This window comes from Chiloscyllium plagiosum, unplaced genomic scaffold (assembly GCF_037043375.1).
Source record: "Chiloscyllium plagiosum isolate Xiang-an unplaced genomic scaffold, Cpla_swu_hap1 HiC_scaffold_31, whole genome shotgun sequence".
NCBI classification, from domain to species: Eukaryota; Metazoa; Chordata; class Chondrichthyes; order Orectolobiformes; family Hemiscylliidae; genus Chiloscyllium; species Chiloscyllium plagiosum.
Window position 1 is genome coordinate 10,113,314 of NW_028270169.1, and position 23,570 is coordinate 10,136,883.

General features: G+C 45.5%; 1 protein-coding gene across 3 annotated transcripts in view; it reads left to right on the forward strand.

The window, feature by feature from the left end:
- rad51c (RAD51 paralog C) overlaps positions 1-20,813 on the forward strand; it is a 30,142-nt gene extending 9,329 nt beyond the window's left edge. Inside the window, exons 4-9 of one of the 3 annotated variants that reach the window (XM_043718156.2) lie at positions 4,380-4,513; positions 11,403-11,534; positions 12,631-12,697; positions 16,180-16,240; positions 19,577-19,637; positions 20,281-20,813. In XM_043718156.2, the coding sequence (XP_043574091.1) occupies positions 4,380-4,513; positions 11,403-11,534; positions 12,631-12,697; positions 16,180-16,240; positions 19,577-19,637; positions 20,281-20,370 (545 nt within the window). In that variant the 3' untranslated portion in view covers positions 20,371-20,813. The remainder of the gene's footprint in view (positions 1-4,379; positions 4,514-11,402; positions 11,535-12,630; positions 12,698-16,179; positions 16,241-19,576; positions 19,638-20,280) is intronic. The other 2 variants (XM_087977220.1, XM_043718157.2) reach the window with 2 other exon arrangements.
- The last annotated feature ends 2,757 nt before the right edge of the window (positions 20,814-23,570 follow it).

Sequence of the window (23,570 nt, forward strand, 5' to 3'; positions counted from 1 at the left end):
TCACAAATCCCAGAGCACCAGCATCCCTTTGTAGTCGCCATTCTGTACGAGGGCCTTTTTCATTTTACTCTGCACTCAGGCCAGTGTCTGGTGGTCCGCCGATTTACTGTGGTGGTCTCTCTCCAGCAGGCTCTGAAACTTCAACGACCCAGAATGCCGCACGAGGGCCACTCCACTGGAGAGAGCGCTGAGCTGAACTCGCTGTTTATAGCCTGACCAGCGAGTCGGACCTTATCTCCGCACACCAATGCCTGGGCGATTCCCTCTCTTGTTGGTGGGACAACGGCCACCGGGTACCTACCCACTCGGGCAGGACCCCCAAGAGAGAGAAAGAGGATCAAGCTGCTTTATCCTGACCAGCAATCCCCCTTGAGTGGGCGGTTCGAACTGCCCGGATCACCCTTCGGTCCTGACACTGGAACTATGGTCTGGGATCTACTGTGAACTCTGCCAAGCAGATGAAGCACAGATGGACTCAAATATGAGTTCAAAATTACCAGTGAACTTTATTACAGAAAACTTCAACTTGCCCAATCCGTACAATACCTTAATAAAATTTATAGCCGACACTATGCTGTAGAAGATAAGAAAGCTGGAGCAGATAATATGTAAATCTTTAAGCCTACACAATTTACAGGGTACTTCTACTTTAGAAGTTACACAAATTCCACCCCATCCCCAGCCATGCCCAACCAATCACCCCAGAGAATGAGCGTCCTGGACCAGCAAAGGGTCCTTACAGTCTCCGAGGGACTTGTCGCATGTCTGGTGGGGCTCCCTCTCCGCTTCGGGTGTTGTTGCGGACTCCCGAAGTCCGAGTTTGCAGACGAGGTCGGTGCCTTCAGCCCCAAGGGGTTGGTGTCCAGAGGAGCAGTGAGCTCAGGGCGAGGGAAGTGCATGAAGCAATGGAGAGAGACTGAAAGCTCTGGCCTTGCAGTTTCAAAGGGGCGGGCCGGCTGACTCTGCCCCTTGGATATTTTTATTTTACAAAGAATCTCCAGTGATTGCTGGGGCCAGTTTAATCGCATCAGCTGTGGAGTCAGAAGTGTCGACATTGTTCCAAATTTAAATGTTGATGATTTCATGGAGCCTTCAAAACTGTTTTCCGATTAGATCAAATCGTTATCCCATTAACTAGATGGGCTCCATTGTTCACAGTTTTAGTCCATTAGCATTTTTCTGCCTGTTCCTTGATACAATGTCTATTGGGTGTCAGTTTGTTGATTGAGTTATCTCATACCTCTGAGGAGCTCTGTGCCCAGAAACAAGTGTCAGGCTTACTGGGAAATCCTGCCTGTACAAATGCTAAGTTGACCAGTTCTCCAAGAAAACCATTTTCCTTTCAAAACCTGGGGATTGTCCTGAAACTGCTACAGGACCTTTCCAATGTTGAGATCAGAAAGTCCCATTCTGCCACCAAGTGTTGAATGATGAGACCAAGATTCTCACAAGTCAGTGGCAAGAGGCCTATTGGCATGGATTATCGCACACTTTCAGCCTCATTACCACCCAATCTAGTCTCGTTACCCTGCAGTTTCCCATTCTGCCACCTGCTAGATAGAAACCAGACACTGAGTGTTCGTGATGTAAAAGTCAGAGCAGTTACCTGGTGAATCCAAGTTGCTCCTTGCCCCTCCAGTACCCAAGCAGGCTAAGATAAAAGGTAGGGAGGAGGGACTTGGGAGAGGGGCTTTGGAAATGCGATAGGTGGAAGGAGGTCAAGGTGAGGGTGATAGGCCGGAGTGGGGGTGGGGGTGGAGAGGTCAGGAAGAAGATTGCAGGTTAGGAAGGCGGTGCTGAGTTCGAGGGATTTGACTGAGACAAGGTGGGGGGGGGGGGGGGGAAATGAGGAAACTGGAGAAATCCGAGTTCATCCCTTGTGGTTGGAGGGTTCCTAGGCAAAAGATGAGATGCTCTTCCTCCAACTGTCGTGTTGCTATGGTCTGGCGATGGAGGAGTCCAAGGACCTGCTTTTCCTTGGAGTGGGAGGGGGAGTTGAAGTGTTGAGCCACGGGGTGGTTGGGTTGGTTGGTCCGGGTGGCCCAGAGGTGTTCTCTGAAACGTTCCGCAAGTAGGCGGCCTGTCTCCCCAATATAGAGGAGGCCACATCGGGTGCAGCGGATGCAATAAATGATGTGAGTGGAGGTGCAGGTGAATTTGTGGCGGATATGGAAAGATCCCTTGGGGCCTTGGAGCGAAGTAAGGGGGGTGGGGGTGGTGGGCGCAAGTTTTGCATTTCTTGCGGTTGCAGAGGAAGGTGCCGGGAGTGGAGGTTGGGTTGGTGGGGGGTGTGAACCTGACGAGGGAGTCAAGGAGGGAGTGGTCTTTTTGGAACGCTGATAGGGGAGGAAATGGAAATATATCCCTGGTGGTGAGGTCTGTTTGGAGGTGGCAGAAATGACGATGGATGATACAATGTATATGGAGGTTTGTCGGGTGGTAGGTGAGGACCAATGGGGTTCTGTCCTGGGGGTGATTGGAGGGGCGGGACTCAAGGGCGGAGGAGCGGGAGGTGGAGGAGATGCGATGGAGGGCATCGTCAATCCCGTCTGGGGGGGAAATTGCGGTCTTTGAAGAAGGAGGCCATCTGACCCAGATGGCCTCCTTCTTCAAAGAACCCAGAGGGCCTCCTTCTTCAAAGACTGCAATACATTTTCAGCTCTGATGTCCAGCATCTGCAGTCCTCACTTTCTCCTCCATTACCCATCTCAGGGCACGGGCCATGGACAGTGACTGCACAAACCCCATGCCCATGGGCATTGACGTGTACCAGCCTCACCACATCATCGTAGTACTCTCCGATCCACTGGTGGTACTTTTCTGCCCTTCAGTGCTACCCTTTGGAGCACATCAGCACCTTTTCATTCTGATGCTGCTGCCAAGACAACTTATGTGCATGGCCAAACACCCCACTCACATTTTGGACCAGGGTGCAGCTTAGTCCTCATTGCTTGCTCTCCTGGTGCTCACTCACTTCATACCTACTTTGATGTTTTGCTTTGCTTTTTGGCACCCCCACTGCTCCCACCTCCAGCGCTCATTCCCAACGTCAGAGCTTAAAGACTCGTAGCAGTTTGAGCACAGACAGAAGCCAGACAGCTTGTCATAGTTCCCAACAGTCAGAATTCAGAGGGTGGTGTATGGTCCCCTGCAACATCAATCTGATCTACACCATGTGCCAGCCGCAGACATACTGGATGTGCACCAACCAAATGGCCGTCTCAAGGTCTACTTCCCCATGAGGGAAAGTATAGGACCTTTCCACAACTACCCTGTCAAGTTCCTGAGGAATCTTGTGTGTTTCAGTAAGGCCACACCTCATTCTTCTAAATTCCAATGAGTACAGACCCAACTTACTCAACCTCTTGTCAGAAGACAGTCTCTCCATACCTAGTTTCAGCCTATTGAACCTTTTGTGAACTGCCTCCAATTCTAGTACATCATTCCCTAGATAATGGGACCAAAACTGTTCATTGTATTCTAGCTGTGGCCTGACTAATGACTTCTGGCAAAACTTCATTAATTTTATACTGCATTCCTTTTGAAATAAAGACCAACATTCCAATTGCCTTCTGTATTACCCACTGAACTTGGAAGCTAGCCTTTTGTGATTCATGGTCTAGGACCCCAAAACCCTCTGTGCTGTAGCTTCCTGCACTCTTTCTCCATTGAAATATAGTGAAGAATGAACTACTTGAGGAGCTTAGATGATTAAATGGAGGTGATGATGTTATTCGAGAGAAATGTTGTTCTGTTGTCGTGGGAACATGAGAGTCCAGCACAAAGGCACAGAATCTTAAAATTCAAGCCTGATTTTTCAGAAAGTATATTTTCACAAGAAGAGAGGTTGGAAATCTGGAACTCTTTCCCCAAATAGCTGTTGCAGCTGGAATAGGACGTTTAAAACCAGACAATAGGTCGTCTAATTATACTGTTGGGTTTATGGAATCAAGATGGATAAATGAAGTTAAAACAGTGAACTAGTGAAATGACAGAACATGATTCAGGGGCTGAATGGCCTCTTGCTGTTCCTATGTGTAGATCTCTGATTCTCTCAATAGAAAGTATGTCGAAATTGGGACGCTGTTTCTCCCTCTCTTATTCCCTGTATGTCTGTGTATGTGTCTGTGTGTGTGTATTTCGCTTTTTCTGTGTTTCCCTCTGTTTGTCTATGTGTGCATCTCCCTGTCTGTCAGTTCGTCTCTCCCTGTCTCTCTCGCTTTCTTTGTCTCGCTTTCTCTCTCTTTCTCTTCCCCCTCCCCACCCCTTTACCACACCTCCCCTCCCCCCCCGTGTCTCTCTCTCTCACTCACTCACTCACTCACACACCCTCTTCCTGTCCATTGCTCTGTGTCTGAATGTGTCCCTCTGCCTTGCAGTGCAACGGGAAGCAGCGCAGGCCTTCTCTGTCTCCGGAATCCTCTCTTGCATCTACTACTTCCGTTGCCATGACTATGTGGAGCTGCTGGCCCAGGCTCATCTACTTGCTGACTTCCTAGTGGCGCATCCTAAGGTACGTTCTGTCTCAGGCTCCAGCTTTACCTATTGGAGGGAAGCTGGCAGCTGAACTCTCTCCTCTCCATCCATTCACAGGGTGTTCAGTTCAGACTGGGCTAGCGGATGAGGCATGTAAGTTTAAGACCCTCTTTTTACCAAGTGATGATTCTCAGGAGGTAGGCTTCATTGGCTTGACCAGGATCTGTTGCCCTTCCCAATTGCTCCAGAGAACATAGTGGCAAGCCACCTTCTTGAACTAAGACAAGAGGTATACATAAGGAGTAAATATTGACACAGCAATAGCAAAGGAACGGTGATGTGGTTTCAATTCAGGATGATGTGTGAGTTGGAGAAGAATTTGAAGGTGGTAGTGTTCCCCAAGTATCTGCTGCCCTTATTCTTCCCTGAGGTAGAGGTAATGGGATTGGCGAAACTTTAATTTCAGGTTGATCCATAAGGGCAGGGGCATCTTTGGATGGAAGACACAGTAAGTTGTGAGTTAGTTAGCCCTTCTTAAGGATGTAGAAAGTATATCACACAGCATCTTCAGCCTTGCAGATAAAGTCCAAGAAAGTCCAGTGACCAGAAGAGAATTTCAGGAAAGTGGTGAACAAAGAGTGAATTACTTTTGTTATATTATTACACAGATGTCAGAAAGGCAGTGTACGTTTCAGGCAGCTAAATGACATGTGACACTCTCTAATATAAAAAGTCTTCACCTCACTCTAGAGTTAGCAGGCCGTTAGAAGATGGTCAACCATCTGGTCAGTCAATCAGTCAACTATGCAGAAAATGTAATGATAACCTTAGGCTTATAAACTATAATGTATATTAAGTCTGAGGTGTCATGTTAGTGTACATAGTTAGTTGTTATAAACTTCCAAATATCATGTTGCAGCTGTACAAGACATTGGTTAGGCCACTTTTGGAATATTGCATTTATTTCTGGTCTCTTTGTTATAGGAAAGGATTCATGACTTGAAAAGGTTCAGAAAAGATTTGCAAGGATGTTGCCAGGGTTAGAGGTTTTCAGCTATAGGGAGAGGCTGAATAGGCTGGGGCTATTTTCCCTGGAACGTTGGAGGCTGAGGGGTGACCTCATAGAAGTTTCTAAAATGATAAGGGACATGGCTAGGCTGAATAGTCAAGGTCTTTTCCCCAGGGTAGGAGATTGCAAAACTAGAGTGCATAGGTATAAAGTGAAAGGGGAAAGATTTAAAACGGACCTAGGGGACAACGTTTTCATGCAAAAGGTGGTGTGTGTATGGAATGAGCTGCCAGAGGAAGCGGTGGAGGCTGGTACAATTACAACATTTAAAAGACATCTGGATGGGTGTATGAATAGGAAGGGTTTAGAGCGATATGGGCCAAATGCTGGCAAATGGGACGAGGTTAATTTAGTACATCTGGACGGCATGGACAAGTTGGACTAAAGGGTCTGTTTCCGTGCTGTACACCTCTATGACTCTATGACATCCAACTCAATTAAAAACCTGAATCTCTGTGGTATATGTCAAATGAGCTAACCATAGAAAATCACGTCACGCTGCTTTTAAGTATAATCTACCTCTTTTATAATCTGGATTGTATTTCATTTTATCCCAGCTCACGGTTCTCTAGGATGATTCCTGGTGTGGAGGGATTGCTTTATGAGCAAAGGCTAAACAGTTTGGGACTCTTATTGAAGTTTAGAAGAATGAGGGGTGATCCCATTGAAACATACAGGATTCCTAAGGGGCTTGACAGGGTAAATGCTGAGAGGATGTTTACCCTCATGGGAGAGTCTAGGGGCAGAAAGCATAGTCTCAGATTAAAGGGGTTTCATTTTAAGACTGAGATAAGGAAGAATTCAGTTTCTCAGAGGTTTGAGAGTCTTTGGAACTTCTTGCCACAGAGAGCAATGGGCGCAGAGTCCTTATGTATACTTAAAAACACCTATTTAATCTGTTTTAATATACACAAAAATCTTGATCAGTCAAGGAATCAAGGATGATTGGGTACGGTCAGGAAAATGGACGTGAGGAGTGTTAGATCAACCATGATCCTATTGAATGGCTGAGCAGCTCAAGGGGCTGAATGATCTCTTCTGTTCCTATTTCTATGGTCTTCTGATAAACCTCTACAAAACCCTGGTTGGCCTTGACTGGAATATTGCGTCCAGTTTAGGGAACCTCACTTCAGAAGAACATGAAGACATTTGAAGAACGTGCAGAAAAAATACACATAAATGGTCCCTGGAATGAGGGACTTCAGTTATATCTGTAGATAGATTAAATGAATAAGCAAAAATTTTGCCAGTGGAGTATCATGTGGGAAAATGTGAACTTGTCTACTTTGGCAGGAAGAACTCAAAGCAATTCATTATTGAAATGGAGAGAGATTGCAACACTCTGAGGTACAGAGGAATCTGAATGTCTGGGTAAATGAATCAGTGGTTGATGAAGGTGCAGTGCCCTGAAAGCTCATGCTTCCAGTTAATCCGATTGGACTATAACCTGGTGTTGTGTGATTTTTAACTTTGTACACCCCAGTCCAACACCGGCATCTCCAAATCGTTTGCTTACGTGAGGAGCGTGGAACATAAAATCGGGATGTTTAGTTACATTTGTACAGGGTGTGAACAGTCTTGGTCTGCTTATTGAATAAACCCTGTAAATGTATCAGAAGCAGTTCAGAGAAAATTCACCCTGGGATGACTGAGTTTATTATGAAAAAGGGTTGGAGACGGTGAGTAGTTTAGAAATGTGAAAAGTTAACTTGAAGCATGTACAGAGAAGAGACGGAGAAGAGCTGAAATATTTCCTCCTGGAGGTTTGTCTGCCATTGGAACTCTGTCAAGAGAGGGTGGAGGTGGGAAATCATTGAATACTTTTAAGGCAGGGTTATGTAGATTCTTCACTGACAAGGGGGTCAAAAGGTATTGGGGATTTGTGCAGTTCAGGCCACAATTGGGTCAGCCTTGATCTTTTGAATGGAGAAACATCCTAAAGGGTCAGATGACCTATTCCTGCTCTTATTTTGTATGTTATGTAGGTAGATTGGTGAATTCAGAACAGTTCACTTGGGAGAAGAGAGGTTTAAGTGGAGACTTTAAAGAATAGATCAAAAGTAATGAAGGGCTTGGTCAGAATAAACAGAGATAATTTATTTCTCATTAGTGGAAGGTTCAAGAATCAGATGGAACTGATTCAAGGTAATAGATGAAAAGAAGCTACAGCAACATGAGAAATTATTTTTATTTACAGAGGAACCCCGAATATCTGAATTACACGGGTGGGGAGTATTTTGTTCGGATAATTCAAAATTCGGATAATCGAATGCCGGATAATCGAGGTTCCTATGTGTATGTATTGCTTGAGAATTTGGTGGGAGCAGATTCAATCATGCCTTTTCAAAAGGGACATGGGTGATTATCTGAAGAGCAAATAGTTGACTGGAAAGGGTAAGTGAGTGAGGATTAGGTGAGTTGCAGAGAGCTGGCATCCACAAGGGGCCAAGTGGATGTTAGGGTCCAAGTAATGTGCTCTGACCTTTATACAATTCAAAGCAATTATTTAGGTTCATAGGATCTGCCCTAGCAACCTAACTCTTTAGATTCTTGTATCAATTTTGTGAGTCTGCATTGCAAGACGAAGTCCTGAGGCAAATTTCCCAAAGTTGAATACAGTTTTCTATATACCATGATATGTATTTGCAGCACTGTGTAACCTCCAGAGCTATGGAGCAAATGATGGAAGGTGGAATTAGGCTGGATAGATCTTTTAGCCAGCATGGAGTTGAGAGGCTGAACGGCCTCCTTCAGTGCTGTAATTCTATCTGTGTCTATTAGATGGAGTCTGATCAAGAGTCGGTACAACAGGAGTATATCTTCCTGTCCTTTGAAATCCAGATGACTTGAGGTACAGACCAATCTTCCATTGGCCCTTCCGTTACAAGCGACTGGTTTCAAATGGTTTGTGTACTTGGAGTCATAAATATTTCCTCTCCCTGGCTGCCCCTATTGTCTCGTCATTTAGATACCCCTCTGTGGAGCAGGGAAAGTTAAAATCATGAACGCTGAATAAAATAAACACAAATGATGCTGAGAATGCACAGCAAGTCTGTCTGGGTCCAAACACAGAAAGTGGGTTAACATACCAGATTGCAAATGGAGCACTGGATTATGAATATATGATTCAGGAGCAGGAGAAGGCCATTCAGTTCCTCAAGCCTGCTCCACCATTTACTACATTCATGATTGCTCTGATTGTAGCCTTGGCTACACTTGCCTGCCTGCCCTCTGTGTATCTCTTTATTACCAAAACTCTGTCTCAGTTTGAGGCTGCACTTACTGATACCGATGAACAGTAATATCTTGCATAAGCATATTCAAACAATGGGTGACAAATACCTAAGACTGAGCAAAAAATACTAAATGGAAGTGCATCTATGGTAATTAAAAAATAAATTGTTAAAGTAGGATTTTAATTTAAAAATCAGCCTAATATAGTATATGCGTGTGTATGTTTGAAGTCAGGACATGTCTACAGTGAGCATGCACTGTCATCGATGATTGTTGGTGTCAGTGATCACATCATGTATTCATTGGCCCCAATCTCTGCTGCTGTCTGGGCCACAGAATTCCCAAGTTTAATGACCCTCTGGAAAAAAGAGAAATTCTGCCTCATTTTTGTCCTAACTGGAGGACGCCTTACTCAGAAACTGCTCCCCCTCGTCCTAGATACCCCTGCATTCTCTCACCCTATCAAACTTCCTAGAATCTTTCATGTTTCAATATGATCACCAATCATTTGTGTAAATTAATCATAGAGTCATAGCGATGTACAGCACCGAAACAGACCCTTCAGTCCAACTCTTCCATGCTGACCAGATATCATTAAATTAATCTAGTCCCATTTGCCAGTAGAGTCATAGAGTGTAGTGAGTGCAGGCCCATCCTGCCTAAGCATTCCCCATTAGACAACCCCCTCACTCCAGAGATCAGCCAAGTGAACATTCTCTGAGATGACTTCAATGTAAATATAGATACATTTCTAAGCAACCTGTTCAAAGATGTTATTACACACCTCTGGAACAGGTGGGGCTTGAACCTGGGCCTATTGCCTCTGAGGTAGGGACACCACCACTGTACCACAAGAACCCTTAAATTATAAATCACTCACCAAACTTGTAAATGTAGAATGAATGAGTAAATCAAGTTGCCATACTCCCAGAAGACCTTAGGGCCGCTGTTTCATTGGGAAGACGACTGGTGATGAATTAACTTGCGGCTCAGCGTGCCTCAGGCCAGGGGAGAGATTGAGTTGGCAGGGCCTTAATGGTAGCCTCAGCTGGTGCAGGACTTAAACCCATCGCAAGCCAGCCATCCAGCCAACTGAGCTAACTGACCCCCTTGAATTCAGTGTAAGTTTGTAGTTGGCTGAAATACACAATAGTGTGCCGCCGGAAAAACACAGCAGGCCAGGCAGCATCTGAGGAGCAGGAGACTCGATGTTTCAGGCAGAAGCCCTTCATCATTCCTAAAGCCCTTATGCCTGAAACGTCGACTCTCCTGCTCCTCGAATGCTGCCTAATCTGCTGTGCTTTTCCAGCGCCACACTTTTTGACTCTGATCTCCAGCATCTGCAGTCCTCACTTTCCCCTGGAATACGCAATACTCCAGAATTGAAATTCTCAGTGAGCTCACTAGATGGAGCAGTGCACTGCAGCTGTGATGAGGTTGGAGTTGCAGAGTAGGAGTTGAGAGAACTTGCAACAATTTCATCAACTTATGCTGAACAGAGTCAGGAAATGCTGCGTTGAATTGACACAGCAATCATTGTATCAATCCACCAGATACTGATTGCTCTGTACAAGAAGTACTTGCCAGGTGTGGGTTGCAATTGACTATGATGCCTCTGTACTACGGTGGCACAGTGGTTAGCACTGCTGCCTCACACCGCCACGGACCTGGGTTTGATTCCAGCATCGGGCAACTGTCTATATGCAGTTTGCACATTCTCCCTGTGTCTGCGTGGGTTTCCTCCAGGTGCTCCGGTTTCCTCCCACAGTCCAAAGATGTGCAGGTTAGGTGAATTGGCCATGTTAAATTGCCCATAGTGTTAGGTGCATTAGTCAGAGGGAAATGGGTCTGGGCGGGTTACTCTTCGGAGGGTGGTGTGGACTTGTTGGGCCAAAGGGCCTGTTTCCACAGTGTAGGGAATCTAATCTAATCTAAGTACTGTACAGTTATAACTACAGGTTATGAAAGAACATACAGGATCATTAGTATTATTAATTGAAGCGTGGTGTCCAATAGAAAGGAGCATATGTTTATAAATTTGTGCTGAAATTCACAGTGCTACATTGAGGGAATGCTGCACTGTTGGGTGTCTTCAGGTGAAATGTTAAACTTGTACCCACTTGATGAATAAAAAAGTACCCATGGGGCTATTTTAAACAAGAGCAGAGTAACTGGCAGCAGTCTCCTGGTTAACATTTAATCCTCAATCAACATCACACACCAAAAACAAACCATCTGATCAGTTTCACATTGCTGGCTACATTAAGAAAAGTCCCATGCTCTGAGAGTGAGGTGCTTTGAGATGTTAAGTGGTCGTGAAAGGAGCTATATAAATGCAAACCTGTACCTTTAACACTAGTTAGGCTCCAACTGCATTATTGTGGCCATTTCTGGGCTGCACCCTTCAGTGTTTGGAATTGCTTCCCCTAGAGAGCAGGGGAGTGATTGACAAGGGAGTCGAGGATTATGAAGGGCAGGCAGGAATGTGGAGCCGAGGTCACTTCACATTCACCATGATCTTATAGAAATGGTCAAGCAGGTTCAAAAGGTTGAATGGCCTACTCTGATCCTATGATCTTGTGGATTTATATTGTTGATCTAAACCCCGTTCCCCATTTACCAGGTGCGCATTGTGGTGATTGACAGCATTGCATTCCCATTCCGCCACAACCTGGATGACCTGTCATTGCGGACCCGCCTCCTGAACGGACTGGCGCAGCAGCTTATCAGTATGGCCAATGAGCACAACGTGGCAGTGAGTAAAACCTGACATGGCTATACTCTGTAACTGGAATGTGAGCAACTGGACGGACCACACTAACTGGAGCTCAGTGTAGCTTTGTGATTGGATCGGACACGGCTTAACATATTCTGGCCTTCCCTCGGACTGGACTGAGCTTTGTCAAGCAACTTAATACAATCCTACGCATGGACGGACTGGTGATGACACTTGCTTTCATAGCAAGCCAGATCAGAGCAGACTGGACCTTGTTTCACCTGATCTTGCCTTGCTTTGGAACTAGGATGGACTAGATTGGACTGTGCTTTGGATTTGAGATGGACTAGATTAGACTGTGCTATAGATCTCAGATGGAGTAGATTGGACTGTGCTTTGGATCTGGGATGGAGTAGATTGGATTGTACTTTGGCTCTGGAATGGAGTAGATTGGACTGTGCTTTGGATCTGGGATGGAGTAGATTGGACTGTGCATTAGATCTGAGATGGAGTGGATTGGACTGTGCATTAGATCTGGGATGGAGTAGATTGGACTGTGCATTAGATCTGAGATGGAGTAGATTGGACTGTGCTTTGGATCTGGGATGAAATAGATTGGACTGTGCATTGGATCTGGGATGAAATAGATTGGACTGTGCATTGGATCTGGGATGAAATAGATTGGACTGTGCATTGGATCTGGGATGAAATAGATTGGACTGTGCATTGGATCTGAGATGGAGTAGATTGGACTGTGCATTGGATCTGAGATGGAGTAGATTGGACTGTGCATTGGATCTGAGATGGAGTAGATTGGACTGTGCATTGGATCTGAGATGGAGTAGATTGGACTGTGCATTGGATCTGGAATGGAGGAGATTGGACTGTGCATTGGATCTGGACCCAGCTCTAGAACAGGACTGGCCTCTGCCCTTTTACGGGTTTAGCATATTCTCCAATAATTTCTTCTGGTATTCTGCCGGAATGGCTCCTAAAGTCCAATCAGGTTCTAATGCTTGATTATTCCAATGACTAAAGCAGCTTTACATTTCCAATGAGGAGACATCTGTTGCTTGTTTCTCCCTGGAACAGCTTCAGAGCTCAGCATTAACTGTGAAACCTCTCTCCTCTTCAGGTGGTTTTGACAAACCAGATGACCACGCGGTTTGGACAGGTCCAGTCCTCATTGGTCCCTGCTCTCGGTGAGACTCATTGTTTCCTTCGTAAGGAAGGCTGGTCACAATTTTGAGTCTTGGCATAATTTTATTGGAAAAAAGAAGAGTCTTACTTTGTAAATAAGAACATAAAGTGCTGGAGAAACTCAGCAGGTCTGGTAGCTTCTGAGGAGAGAGGAACGGAGTTGATCCTGAGCAGACTTGAAAGGGACTTGACGCTGAAAGGATGTTTCCTCATGTAGGAGAAACTAGTCTTAAAATAAGGGGAAACCCATTTAGGCAGAGATAAGGAGGCATTTAGAGTAATAGAGTCATAGAGATGTACAGAATGGAAACAGACCCTTCAGTCTAACCCGTCCATGCCGACCAGATATCCCAACCAAATCTAGTCCCACCTGCCAGCAACTGGCCCATATCCCTCCAAACCCTTCCTTTTCACATACCCATCCAAATGTGTTTTAAATGTTGCAATTGTACCATCCTCCACCACTTCCTCTGGCAGCTCATTCCATACACACACCACCCTCTGTGTGAAAAGGTTGCCCTATAGGTCTCTTTTATATCTTTCCCCTCTCACCCTAAACCTATGCCCTCTAGTTCTGGACTGCCCCACCCTAGGGAAAATACTTTTGTCTATTTGTCCTATCCATGCCCCTTATAGAGGTTTTCAAAATCATAAGGTCACCCCTCAGCCTTCCAACAGTGGCCTAACCAATGTCCTGTACAGCCGCAAAATAACCTCCCAACTCCTGTACTCAATACTCTGACCAATAAAGGAAAGCATACCAAACGCCTTCTTCACTATCCTGTCTACCTGCGGCTCCACTTTCAAGGAGCTATGAACCTACTCTCCAAGGTCTTTGTTCAGCAACACTCCCTAGGACCTTACTATTAAGTGTGTTGCTGGAAAAGCGCAGCAGGTCAGGCAGCATCCAGGGAACAGGAGAATCGACGTTTCGGGCATAAGCCCTTCTTCAGGAGAAACGTCGATTCTCCTGTTCCTGGATGCTGCCTGACCTGCTGCGCTTTTCCAGCAACACATTTTCAGCTCTGATCTCCAGCATCTGCAGACCTCACTTTCTCCTTACTATTAAGTGCCTAAATCCTGTTAAGATTTGCTTTCCCAAAATGTAGCACCTTGCATTTATCTGAATTAAACTCCATCTGCCACTTCTCAGCCCATTGGCCCATCTGGTCCAGATCCTGTTGTAACCTGAGGTAACCTTCTTCACTATCCACTGCACCTCCAATTTTGGTGTCATCTGCAAACTTACTAACTATACCTGTAATGCTCACATCCAAATCATTTATATAAATGATGAAAAGTAGAGGACCCAGCATCGATCCTTGTGGCACTCCACTGGTCACAGGCCTCCAGTCTGAAAAACAACCCTCCACCACCACCCTCTGTCTTCTACCTTTTGAGACAGTTCTGAGATTTGTTTTCTCAGAAGGTTATAAGTCTTTATAATTCCCTTCTTCTAAAGGCAATGGATGCAGAATCTTTAAATATTTTTAGGTCAAAGAGAGATAGATTATTGATTACCAAGGGGCTGAAAGATTATTGGGGGTTAAACATAAATGCAGAGTTAAGGAAAAAATTCGATCAGCCATGCTCTTACTGAATGATGGAGCAGCCTCAAAGGGCTGAGTGGCCTACCCTTTTTCTTTGTATGTTTATAGAGTTAATGTTTTGAGTCAGATATGACCGTTCTTCAGAATTGTAAGGGATTGGAAAATAGTGGTTATTTATGCTGCAGATAGAAGGCAAGGAGGAGTGAGTGGAACAGATTGTAAGGGTGCCCAGAGCTAAAGACAAAGGCAGTGAGTGTGGTGGTGATACAGCGCAGTACAGGCCCTCGACCTATGGAACCAATCTGAAGTCCATTTAACCTACACTATTCCATTCTCAACATAAAATGGTGTGTAAAGGAGCAAATAGTTCCACTCTGCTGAGAGTAAAGTCAACAAGACGGGGGTTGGATGTAAGAAACTGGAGGGCAAAGGTCATGCTCTGAGGTTGTGGCACTCGATATTGAGCCCGAGACGCTATAGAGTGCACAAGTGGAAAACAAGATATTGTTATTCCAGGTTGTGTTGACCTTCGTTGCAACACTACAGCAGAATGGAATTGAAATGAAGGACCACTGGTCAGGCAGCATCCGACGAGCAGGAGAGCCAATGTTTCGGGCATAAGCCCTTCATCTGGAATTCCTGATGAAGAGCTTATGCCCAAAACGTTGACTCTCCTGCTCCTCAGATGCTGCCTGACCAGCTGTGCTTTTCCAGCACTACACTCTTTTTGACTCTGATCTTCAGCATCTGCAGTCCTCACTTTCTTCTACAAATAGTTAATGTTACATACTCGACAACCAACACATGAGAATTCAAAGACTACTCGTCACAGCAGGTACTTTTGTCTTGCTGTCAAATGAGCTTACAGCAACCTTAGGTGACCATTCTTCACCTTCCTAACCTTGGTTCTGTCTCAGTTTGCCATTATTCACCTTTACAACCTGTTAAAAGGCCATCAGTGCACAGAAATAGTCCACATTTCATTTGGGTAGCACTACATAGTGGGTACGTTAAAAAGGCATCCCACATTGTACAGAATGTGATAGCTTCTAATATTATTAATCAACTCAGAGCGTTAAATCCTTGCTGACTTCTCCCATTTCCATCTTGTAAAGTGCTTTTCCTTCTTCACCTTCAACTGTTCCAGACGGAATTGAGGGCAGGAGTAAGCCATTCAGCCCCTCACACCTGCTGTGCCATTCAACCAGATCACCACCACACCTTCTACATCAGCACCACTTCTTACCCTATCTCCTGAGTCCTCTATCTTGAGTTTACTCAGTGATTGAACCTCCACTGCCCTCTGGGGCAGAGAATTCTGAAAATCCATCATCCTCCAAATGAAACAACTCCTCCTCATCCCAGACCTAAATGACCTACCCTTTCCAAAATTGGAGTCGCCAATTTAAGACACAGATTATGAGGATTTGTTTTCTTTTAAGATGGTCATGAATCTTTGGAAGACACATGCTGCAAAGGTGCTGGAAGCAGAGTCATTGACTGTTTCTAAGTCAGAGGCAGATGGATGCTCATTAGAAAGGCTATTGGGGGTTAGACAGGGATGTGGAGCCAGCAGATCAGTTCACAACCATATTCAAACCTCAAGGTGGGCTCAGAGAGGGAAAAGGTTTGGGAATCACTAGATTATGATCTGAAAGTGTGCAGCCTAATGTTGATTCCAGAAGGTCACAAAGTAATCAACAATGAGGCACTGTTTTTCGAACTTACGTTGAGGTTAAATGATGTAAGGAAGCTAAGCACAGTGTGATGCAGATAGTTGAAGTAACAGGTACAGAAGCTCATTCTCACATATGGATTGAGTGGAAGTGATCGTATTATCTGGGTTTGGCCTCTCTGTAGAAGAAGATCCTCCCCAAAACACTTCTGGCTCCCAACTGCTTCTGCTGCTTAATGTGATTGTTTATTTTGTTCAGGTGAGAGCTGGGGTCATGCAGCCACCATCCGCTTAATTCTACGCTGGGAGGGAAAGCTGAGGTAAGAGGTCAATTGAGGTAAGAGGTCAAAGGTCTGAGTCATACAGGGGGCAGTAGGGTAACCGCTGTGTGCATTACCCTCCCACTCCGAGGTGAGGTGATTGGGCCCTTGAACCCACTTTCTACAATTTTCAATGTAATAAGGGACTATAATTCTGTAAGCCTCTGTCATAACTGCATGTCAAATCTCTGCATTTGGTTTCAATAACGGCATAGAATGATCAGTTCTGAAATCAGTAAATCATACAGAGAAATAAAATGAAGATGAGAGGAAATGTCATTAGTCTTATCATTGAGAGACCGAGCCTAATGCTAAGGGGGCATGGATTCAATTCCCACCTCAGTAGCTGTTGAAATTTAAATTCAATCAATAAATCTGCGATATATTACTTGTAGTCATTATTAGTTGAAAGAATACCACAGTGAAAACAAAACCCTTCAGCTGTGTGTAAGAGCACTTCTGAATATTGAAATAACTCCATAGAGGCTGGTATCCCATCACCAAGTGATCCTTTATTTACATGTGGAGAGTTTTTAACACTGATCCAGCTTCTTCAGAGCCAGTTCTCCGAGTGAACAAAACCTTTGACACTCTTGTTATATTTGTCAGCCAGGGCTCCCTGATTGGTCCAGATTAACAGCCCCAATCAGGGATCTCATATTCTGAGGGCCACCTGGCTGACCTCATTATAATTAATAGAGAGATATGAAAAAGGAAAAGAAAAACAAATCTGGAATATAAAACCAGTCTCTGTAATGGTGACCATGAACATACGAATGACTGCTGTAGAAATGCACCTGATTTATTAATGCCCTTTAGGAAAGGAAATCTGCCGTCCTTACCTGGTCTGGCCTGCATGTGACTTGATCCCCACTGCAACATGATCGACTCTTAACCGCTACTCACATCAAGGGGCAATTAGGGATGGGCAACAAATGCAGGTCTTACTGATGATGTCCATGTCTGGTAAAAGGGGAAGAATATTCTGTTTTAATGCATTCTTTGGGTGTGATCTGCATTGGCAAAGTTGATATTTATTACCTGTACCTAGTTGCCTTGGAAATTATCTACTGGGTGGTGTGGGTTTGGAGTCATTTGTAGACTGTACCACATAAGAGGCAGATTTCCTTCCCCAAAGAACATTATTCACTGGGACACATCTAATGTCGCACTTCAAGAAAATGGTCACTCATCAAAAACTATTCTACCCCAGTTAGAATTGCACTTGAAACAATCTGCTCATTGTTGAAATGTTTTACAGGAACAGGAGTTGGTCATTCATCTTGAGCCTCTATTATGTTCGTATTTGGGGCAACATAGTGGTTCAGTGGTTAGCACTGCTGCCTCACAGCACCAGGGACCCAGGTTCAATTCCAGTCTCGGTCGACTGTATTTGTGGAGTTTGTACATTCTCCCTGGGTCTGCACGGGTTTCCTCCCACAGTCCAAAAGATGTGCAGGTTTGGTGGATTGACCACATTAAATTGCCCACAGTGTCCACAGATGTGCAGGCTAAGTGAATTAGCCAGGTTAAATGCAGGGTAGGAGCTGTGTCTGGTTGGGATGCTGTTTGGAGGATGTGGACTCGATGGGCCGAATGGCCTGCTTCTACACTGGAGGGCTTCAATGGTCTTGTGATATTCAATTCCATCTGTATCCTAATCCCATTTGCCTGCCTTGATTACTTAACACTCGATACTTTACGGTTCAATTCCAGCCTCGGGCAACTGTCTGTGAGGAGTTTGCACATTCTCCCCGTGTCTGCGTGGGTTTCCTCTGGGTGCTCCGGTTTCCTCCCACAGTCCAAAGATGTGCAGGTCAGGTGAATTGGTCATGCTAAATTGCCAGTAGTGTTAGATGCATTAGTCAGGGGTAAATGCTGGGAAATGGGTCTGGGTGGGTTACTCTTCGGAGGGTCAGTGTGAACTTGTTGGGCCAAAGGGCCTGTTTCCACATTGTAGGGAATCTAACCTAATCTTAATTCTTCACCAACAAAAATCTATCAATCTTAGTTTTGTAATTTTCTGTTGACCCCAGCCTCAGTTAACTTACAAAGGAGTGTGTATTATAAAGATTCCAACTGGTCTTTGGGTGAAGAGTGTGTCTTGATTGAATAACGGAGACACCGTGTGAATGTCCATCAGCCTGTGCTTGTCATTTGATGTTTTCAGTTCTCAGCTGGGAGAGCCAGATTTTGTCCGTTCCTGACTTGTGCTGTCTGTGATCTGAACCGTTACTGGTGCCACCGTTAGCTGTTGTTTCAAGGAGGTAAAAACAATGACTGCAGATGCTGGAAGGAGGCAGTTATGCACCATGTACTGATCTCACCACGTACAAATGTATTAACTTTGCTTTGTATAATTACTGAGCCACAAGAGGAGGCGACTCAGGACATTTTCTACATTCAGTATTACTGATTGCAACTGTGTTTGCTCCAATTCCCTTGAAATCCTTAACTTGCGTTTTGGAAAGAAAATCAAACAATCTCCGTCTTGAAATCTCCACTAATTCCAGCTAAAAGTAAAGGATGTAGTGACACCACCTTTACCAGTTAGGGTGATAATCACTGGCTGAGTCACCACCGAGCTCTGTTGGCAGTGACTGGGTTTGATTTCATGGACTGAATTCAGACTGTGTAACTCTGCTCCAGCTACTGCGTGTCACTCAGGAGATCAGCCTGCTTTTACTAAGAGTTTGTTGTGGTTCTGATGTTGAACTACAATTGCAGCAGTTCTCTGAATAGATCCACTGTATACTACAGGTCACACCCTGCCTTCATTTCATAGAATCCCAATATAGAGAGCGGCCGTTCAGCCCATCAAGTCTGAGCCAACCCTTCTAAGAATATCCCACCTGTAATCCCGCATTTAGCCTGGCTAATCCACCCAACCTGCACATCTTCTGGCTTGTGGGAGGAAACCGGAGCACCCGGAGGAAACCCATGCAGGGTAGAAGGTACAAACTCCACACAGGCATGCCCCCAAGGCTGGAATCGAACCCAGGTCCCTGATGCTGTGAGGCAGTAGTGCTATAACCGCTGAACTGCCCCACCATGCCGCTCATTGGCTAAAACTGTGGTGTCAATGCTTAACTTCAAAGAATAAAAGTTGAAAGTCAGTGCTTTAACTTCTGCGGCAGCTTTACATAGCACAGCGAGAGACGACATTTCTCCCTTACGTATTCCTGTCTGAGGCCAATACTGTGAGCATTGCCCTTCTAGCAGTAACCAGGATCTGTCAGTCAAGTGATCAGCTGTATTTTCAAAGACCTTTCTCCTAGAGTTGATGCATTCCTCTCTCTCCCTCCTCCCTCTCCCTCTCCCTCTCCCACTCTGTAGGTTTGCCTCCCTTTACAAATCCCCAAGTCAGAAAGAAGCGACTGTACCATACCAGATTACCGTGAGTACCGTGACTGTTTTTAAATATTCCAACCGTTAGGTGCTGACTTTTTTTATTACACAAATTTAGGTGAGTGATGTCGATGCTAGAAGATGTATGGATGTATGAAGTGCTTGGAGGGATATTGGCCAAGGGCAGGCAGGTTGAATAGTTTAGCTTGGGATTACAGACAGCATAGACTATTTGGACTGAGGGGACTGTTTCCATGCTGTATGAATCTATACCTCTGCATCAAGTACTCCCAGTTCTGGAATTGTATTGGTGGCTGAGGAAGTAGGAAAAGGATTGAGGTGGTTTGCAGTATGAGAGTTTGCGATGGGGGTGAAGATGAGGAGCAGGAGTTGGACAATGCTGTATTTGGGGGAATAATTATAATGTCAATGGGAAGAGACACTAAGATTTGAGGAAAAATTTCCAACAACCAGGTTATAATAAAATCAAAATACTGCAGTTAATGGAAATCTGAAATAAACAGCTAAACACTGGAGAAACTCAGCAGATCTGGCAGCATCTGTGCAGACAGAAACAGCGTTAACGTTTGATTCATCTTCAGAAATAAACAGCTTTCTTTGTTCAAGGGTTTGCAATCTTGGAGCTAGATTTACTTCATTACTATCCCTCCTCTCCATTGTTTCATTTTCAGTCGCTTGGTTTTCGGGATGTCCAGTCATCAGACAATGGAGACAACCCACGTAAACGCCCAAGGGACGACGATGATGGTGACAGAGAGTGACACAGAGACCGGAGAGCTTCCCACTTCAATGAGTGGATTTCAGAGATACTGTGGGAACCCAATTGAGTGACTTTCCAAAGAGTTCAAAGCCACCAAGTCCTACTCGCTGAACCCCTCATTACTGAGTTCCTTACCTCAGCCCATTACAGTCAAGAGTCACAGAACAGCAGTTACCAGTGAAATCCAGGACTTCCCTTGGACCCAGTATCAGAGACTTCAATCTTCACCCCCATCTCTGGTCACTATTCTTTTCCAACAAGAGTCAAACTCCTCATCAACCTTTTAAAGACTCCTGAATCGCATCGAATTTGAAAGTTTTTCTCACTTGTTGAAAGACTTTTGCCACCTTTCTGGATTTGAGTTGCTGTACTGTTGTGAGGTGATTGTTCATTTTCTCTCTCCTGTTCGTCCTCGTTTTAAGTAAATGCATTTTTGAACTACCATTCTCCCACTTATGTAAGTGTTTGTTTTTCTCCTGGTGTTCCTGTACACTTCCTGCAGTCTGCACAGTCATCCATTTCTGCACAAGCTCCATCAGTACTTGTCATAGAAAACCCATCCTCATCGCTGAATGGTTCAAAGACTTGGGTGCAAAATCCAGGCTGGCACTCTAGTGCACTACTGAGGGAGTGCTGCACCGTCAGAAAAGGATAGAATAGTGAAACGTTTGTAATGTCACCGCTTTGACACCATCATGGGTACTGGGTACCTAGGTACTGATACTTTGTGTCCGTAACAGACTTGAAAGAGTTAAGAAGGAAGTAGTTTAGAATAAGAATACAAAGTTTTAAACAGTACTGGAATAAAAAACTTGTTTAAAAAGTACTCGAATTATAGTCCTTTTCACTGAGTCTGCGCCCCAACCTACTGCCTGCCACTCCGAGCTCCGCCCCAGACCCCTCTCTCTGGCCAGCCCTGGCTCAGACTGCCTCCCACTCCGGGCTCCGGCCTGGACCCCTCTCTCTGGCCAGCCTTGTCTCAGACCTACTCCAGCCCAGGCTCCTTTCTGTGTGCTTTTCCAGTGCTACACTCTTGAGTAATTCTTGGCTGTAAAGTGCTCTGAGGTATCCTGAGGTTGTGAATCCAAGTTAGTTCTCATGCTGTCAGTACCTTATGTGAGTATTGTAATGGAAGAGCATCATTTTTCAATAATGAGTTCCTCTTTTCACCCATTTCCATGTCTAACCACCATCTTTATGTGCCTGTGTATAGACCTGACAGCACTCATAGTTTAGACATCAATGATATAAGGTCACAGCAGAGTCTTTAGTGAGTTATACAGTAACAAGGAGTCAACTGGTTCAAGTGAAGAAAGTGTTAAAGAAGAGCATGATTTATGTTATAATCTTGGACAGTTCCAAAGCCAATAAAGTACTTTACAACAGTCATGTAACGGTTCAGTAATATATGAAATGCTGCAATCAGATTGACATAAAATGATAAAGTCACCATAGTCCTCCCAAACTATGAAGCTGCTCTCTCGTGAGAGAGAGATGATTGGTGATGGTTTAACCTGAGGGTCACCACACCTCAGGTGAGGGGAGAGGTTGGGAAGGAGAGTCCTTTCTGGTAACCTCAGCCTGAGCAAGAATTGACCCCCCACTGTTAGTATCACTTGATCACAAACAAGCCATCCAACCAACTTAGCTAACCAACCCATGTGATATATCATAAAATGATCTGTTTTTTAGGGATACTTGGTGAGGGAGCAGCAGTTTTCAGGGCACTGGGGAAGCTTCTCTGCTCTGACTATTAATGCAATGGGATCTTTCATATTTGGAGAAAAGTGAGGACTGCAGATGCTGGAGACCCGAGTTGAAAAATGTGATGCTGGAAAAACACAGCAGGCTAGGCAGCATCCGAGGAGCAGGAGAATCGACGTTTCGGGCATAAGCCCTTCTTCAGGAATGAGGCTGGTGTGCCAAGCGGGCTGAAATAAAGGGTAGGGGGGATGGAATTTGGAGGAGGGGCACTGGGAATGCAATAGATGGAAGGAGGTGAGGGTGATAGGCTGGAGAGGGGGTGGGGGCAGAGAGGTCGAGAAGAAGATTGCAGGTCAAGAGGGTGGTGCTGAATCCGGGGGTTGGGACTGAGATAAGGTGGGAGGATGGGAAATGAGGAAGCTGGAGAAATCTACATTCATCCCGTATTGTTGGAGGGTTCCTAGGTAGAAGATGAGTCGATCTTCCTCCAGGCGTTATGTGGTCAGGGTCTGGCGATGGAGAAGGCCAAGGACCTGCATGTCCTTGGCGGAGCGGTAGTTAAAGTGTTCAGCCACAGGGCAGTTGGGTTGGTTGATGCAGGTGTCCCAGAGGTGTTCCCTGAAACATTCTGCAAGTAGGCGGCCTGTCTCCCCAATGTAGAGGAGACCACATCGGGTGCAACGGATATAGTAAATGATGTGTTGGAGATGCAGGTGAATTTGCGACAGATATAAAAGGATCCATTGGGGCATTGGAGGGAGGTGTGGGCGCAAGTTTTGCACTTGCGGTTGCAGGGGAAGGTGCCGGGAGTGGAGGTTGGGTCGGTGGGGGGTATGGACCTGACGAGGGAGTCACGGAGGGAGTGGTCTCTCCGGAACACTGATAGGGGTGGGGAGGGAAATATATCTCTGGTGGTGGGTTCTGTTTGGAGGTGGCGGAAATGACGGAGGATGATATCATGTATCCGGAGGTTGGTGGGGTGGAAGGTGAGGACCAGTGGGGTTCTGTCCTGGTGGCTATTGGAGGGGCAGGGTTCAAGGGCAGAGGTGCGGGAAGTGGAGGAGATGCGGTGGAGGGCATCATCGACAACGTTGGAGGGGAAATTGCGGTCTTTGACGAAGGAGGCCATTTGGGTACCGAACAACCCAAATGGACTCCTTCGTCAAAGACCGCAATTTCCCCTCCAACGTTGTCAACGATGCTCTCCACCGCATTTCCTCCACTTCCCGCACTTCCGCCCTTGAACCCCGCCCCTTCAATCGCCACCTGGACAGAACCCCACTGGTCCTCACCTTCCACCCCACCAACCTCCCGATACATGATATCATCCTCCGTCATTTCCGCCACCTCCAAACAGAACCCACCACCAGGGATGTATTTTCCTCCCCATCCCGATCAGCGTTCCGGAGAGACCACTCCCTCCGCTACTCCCTCGTCAGGTCCACAACCCCACCAACCTAACCTCCACTCCCGGCACCTTCCCCTGCAACCGCAAGA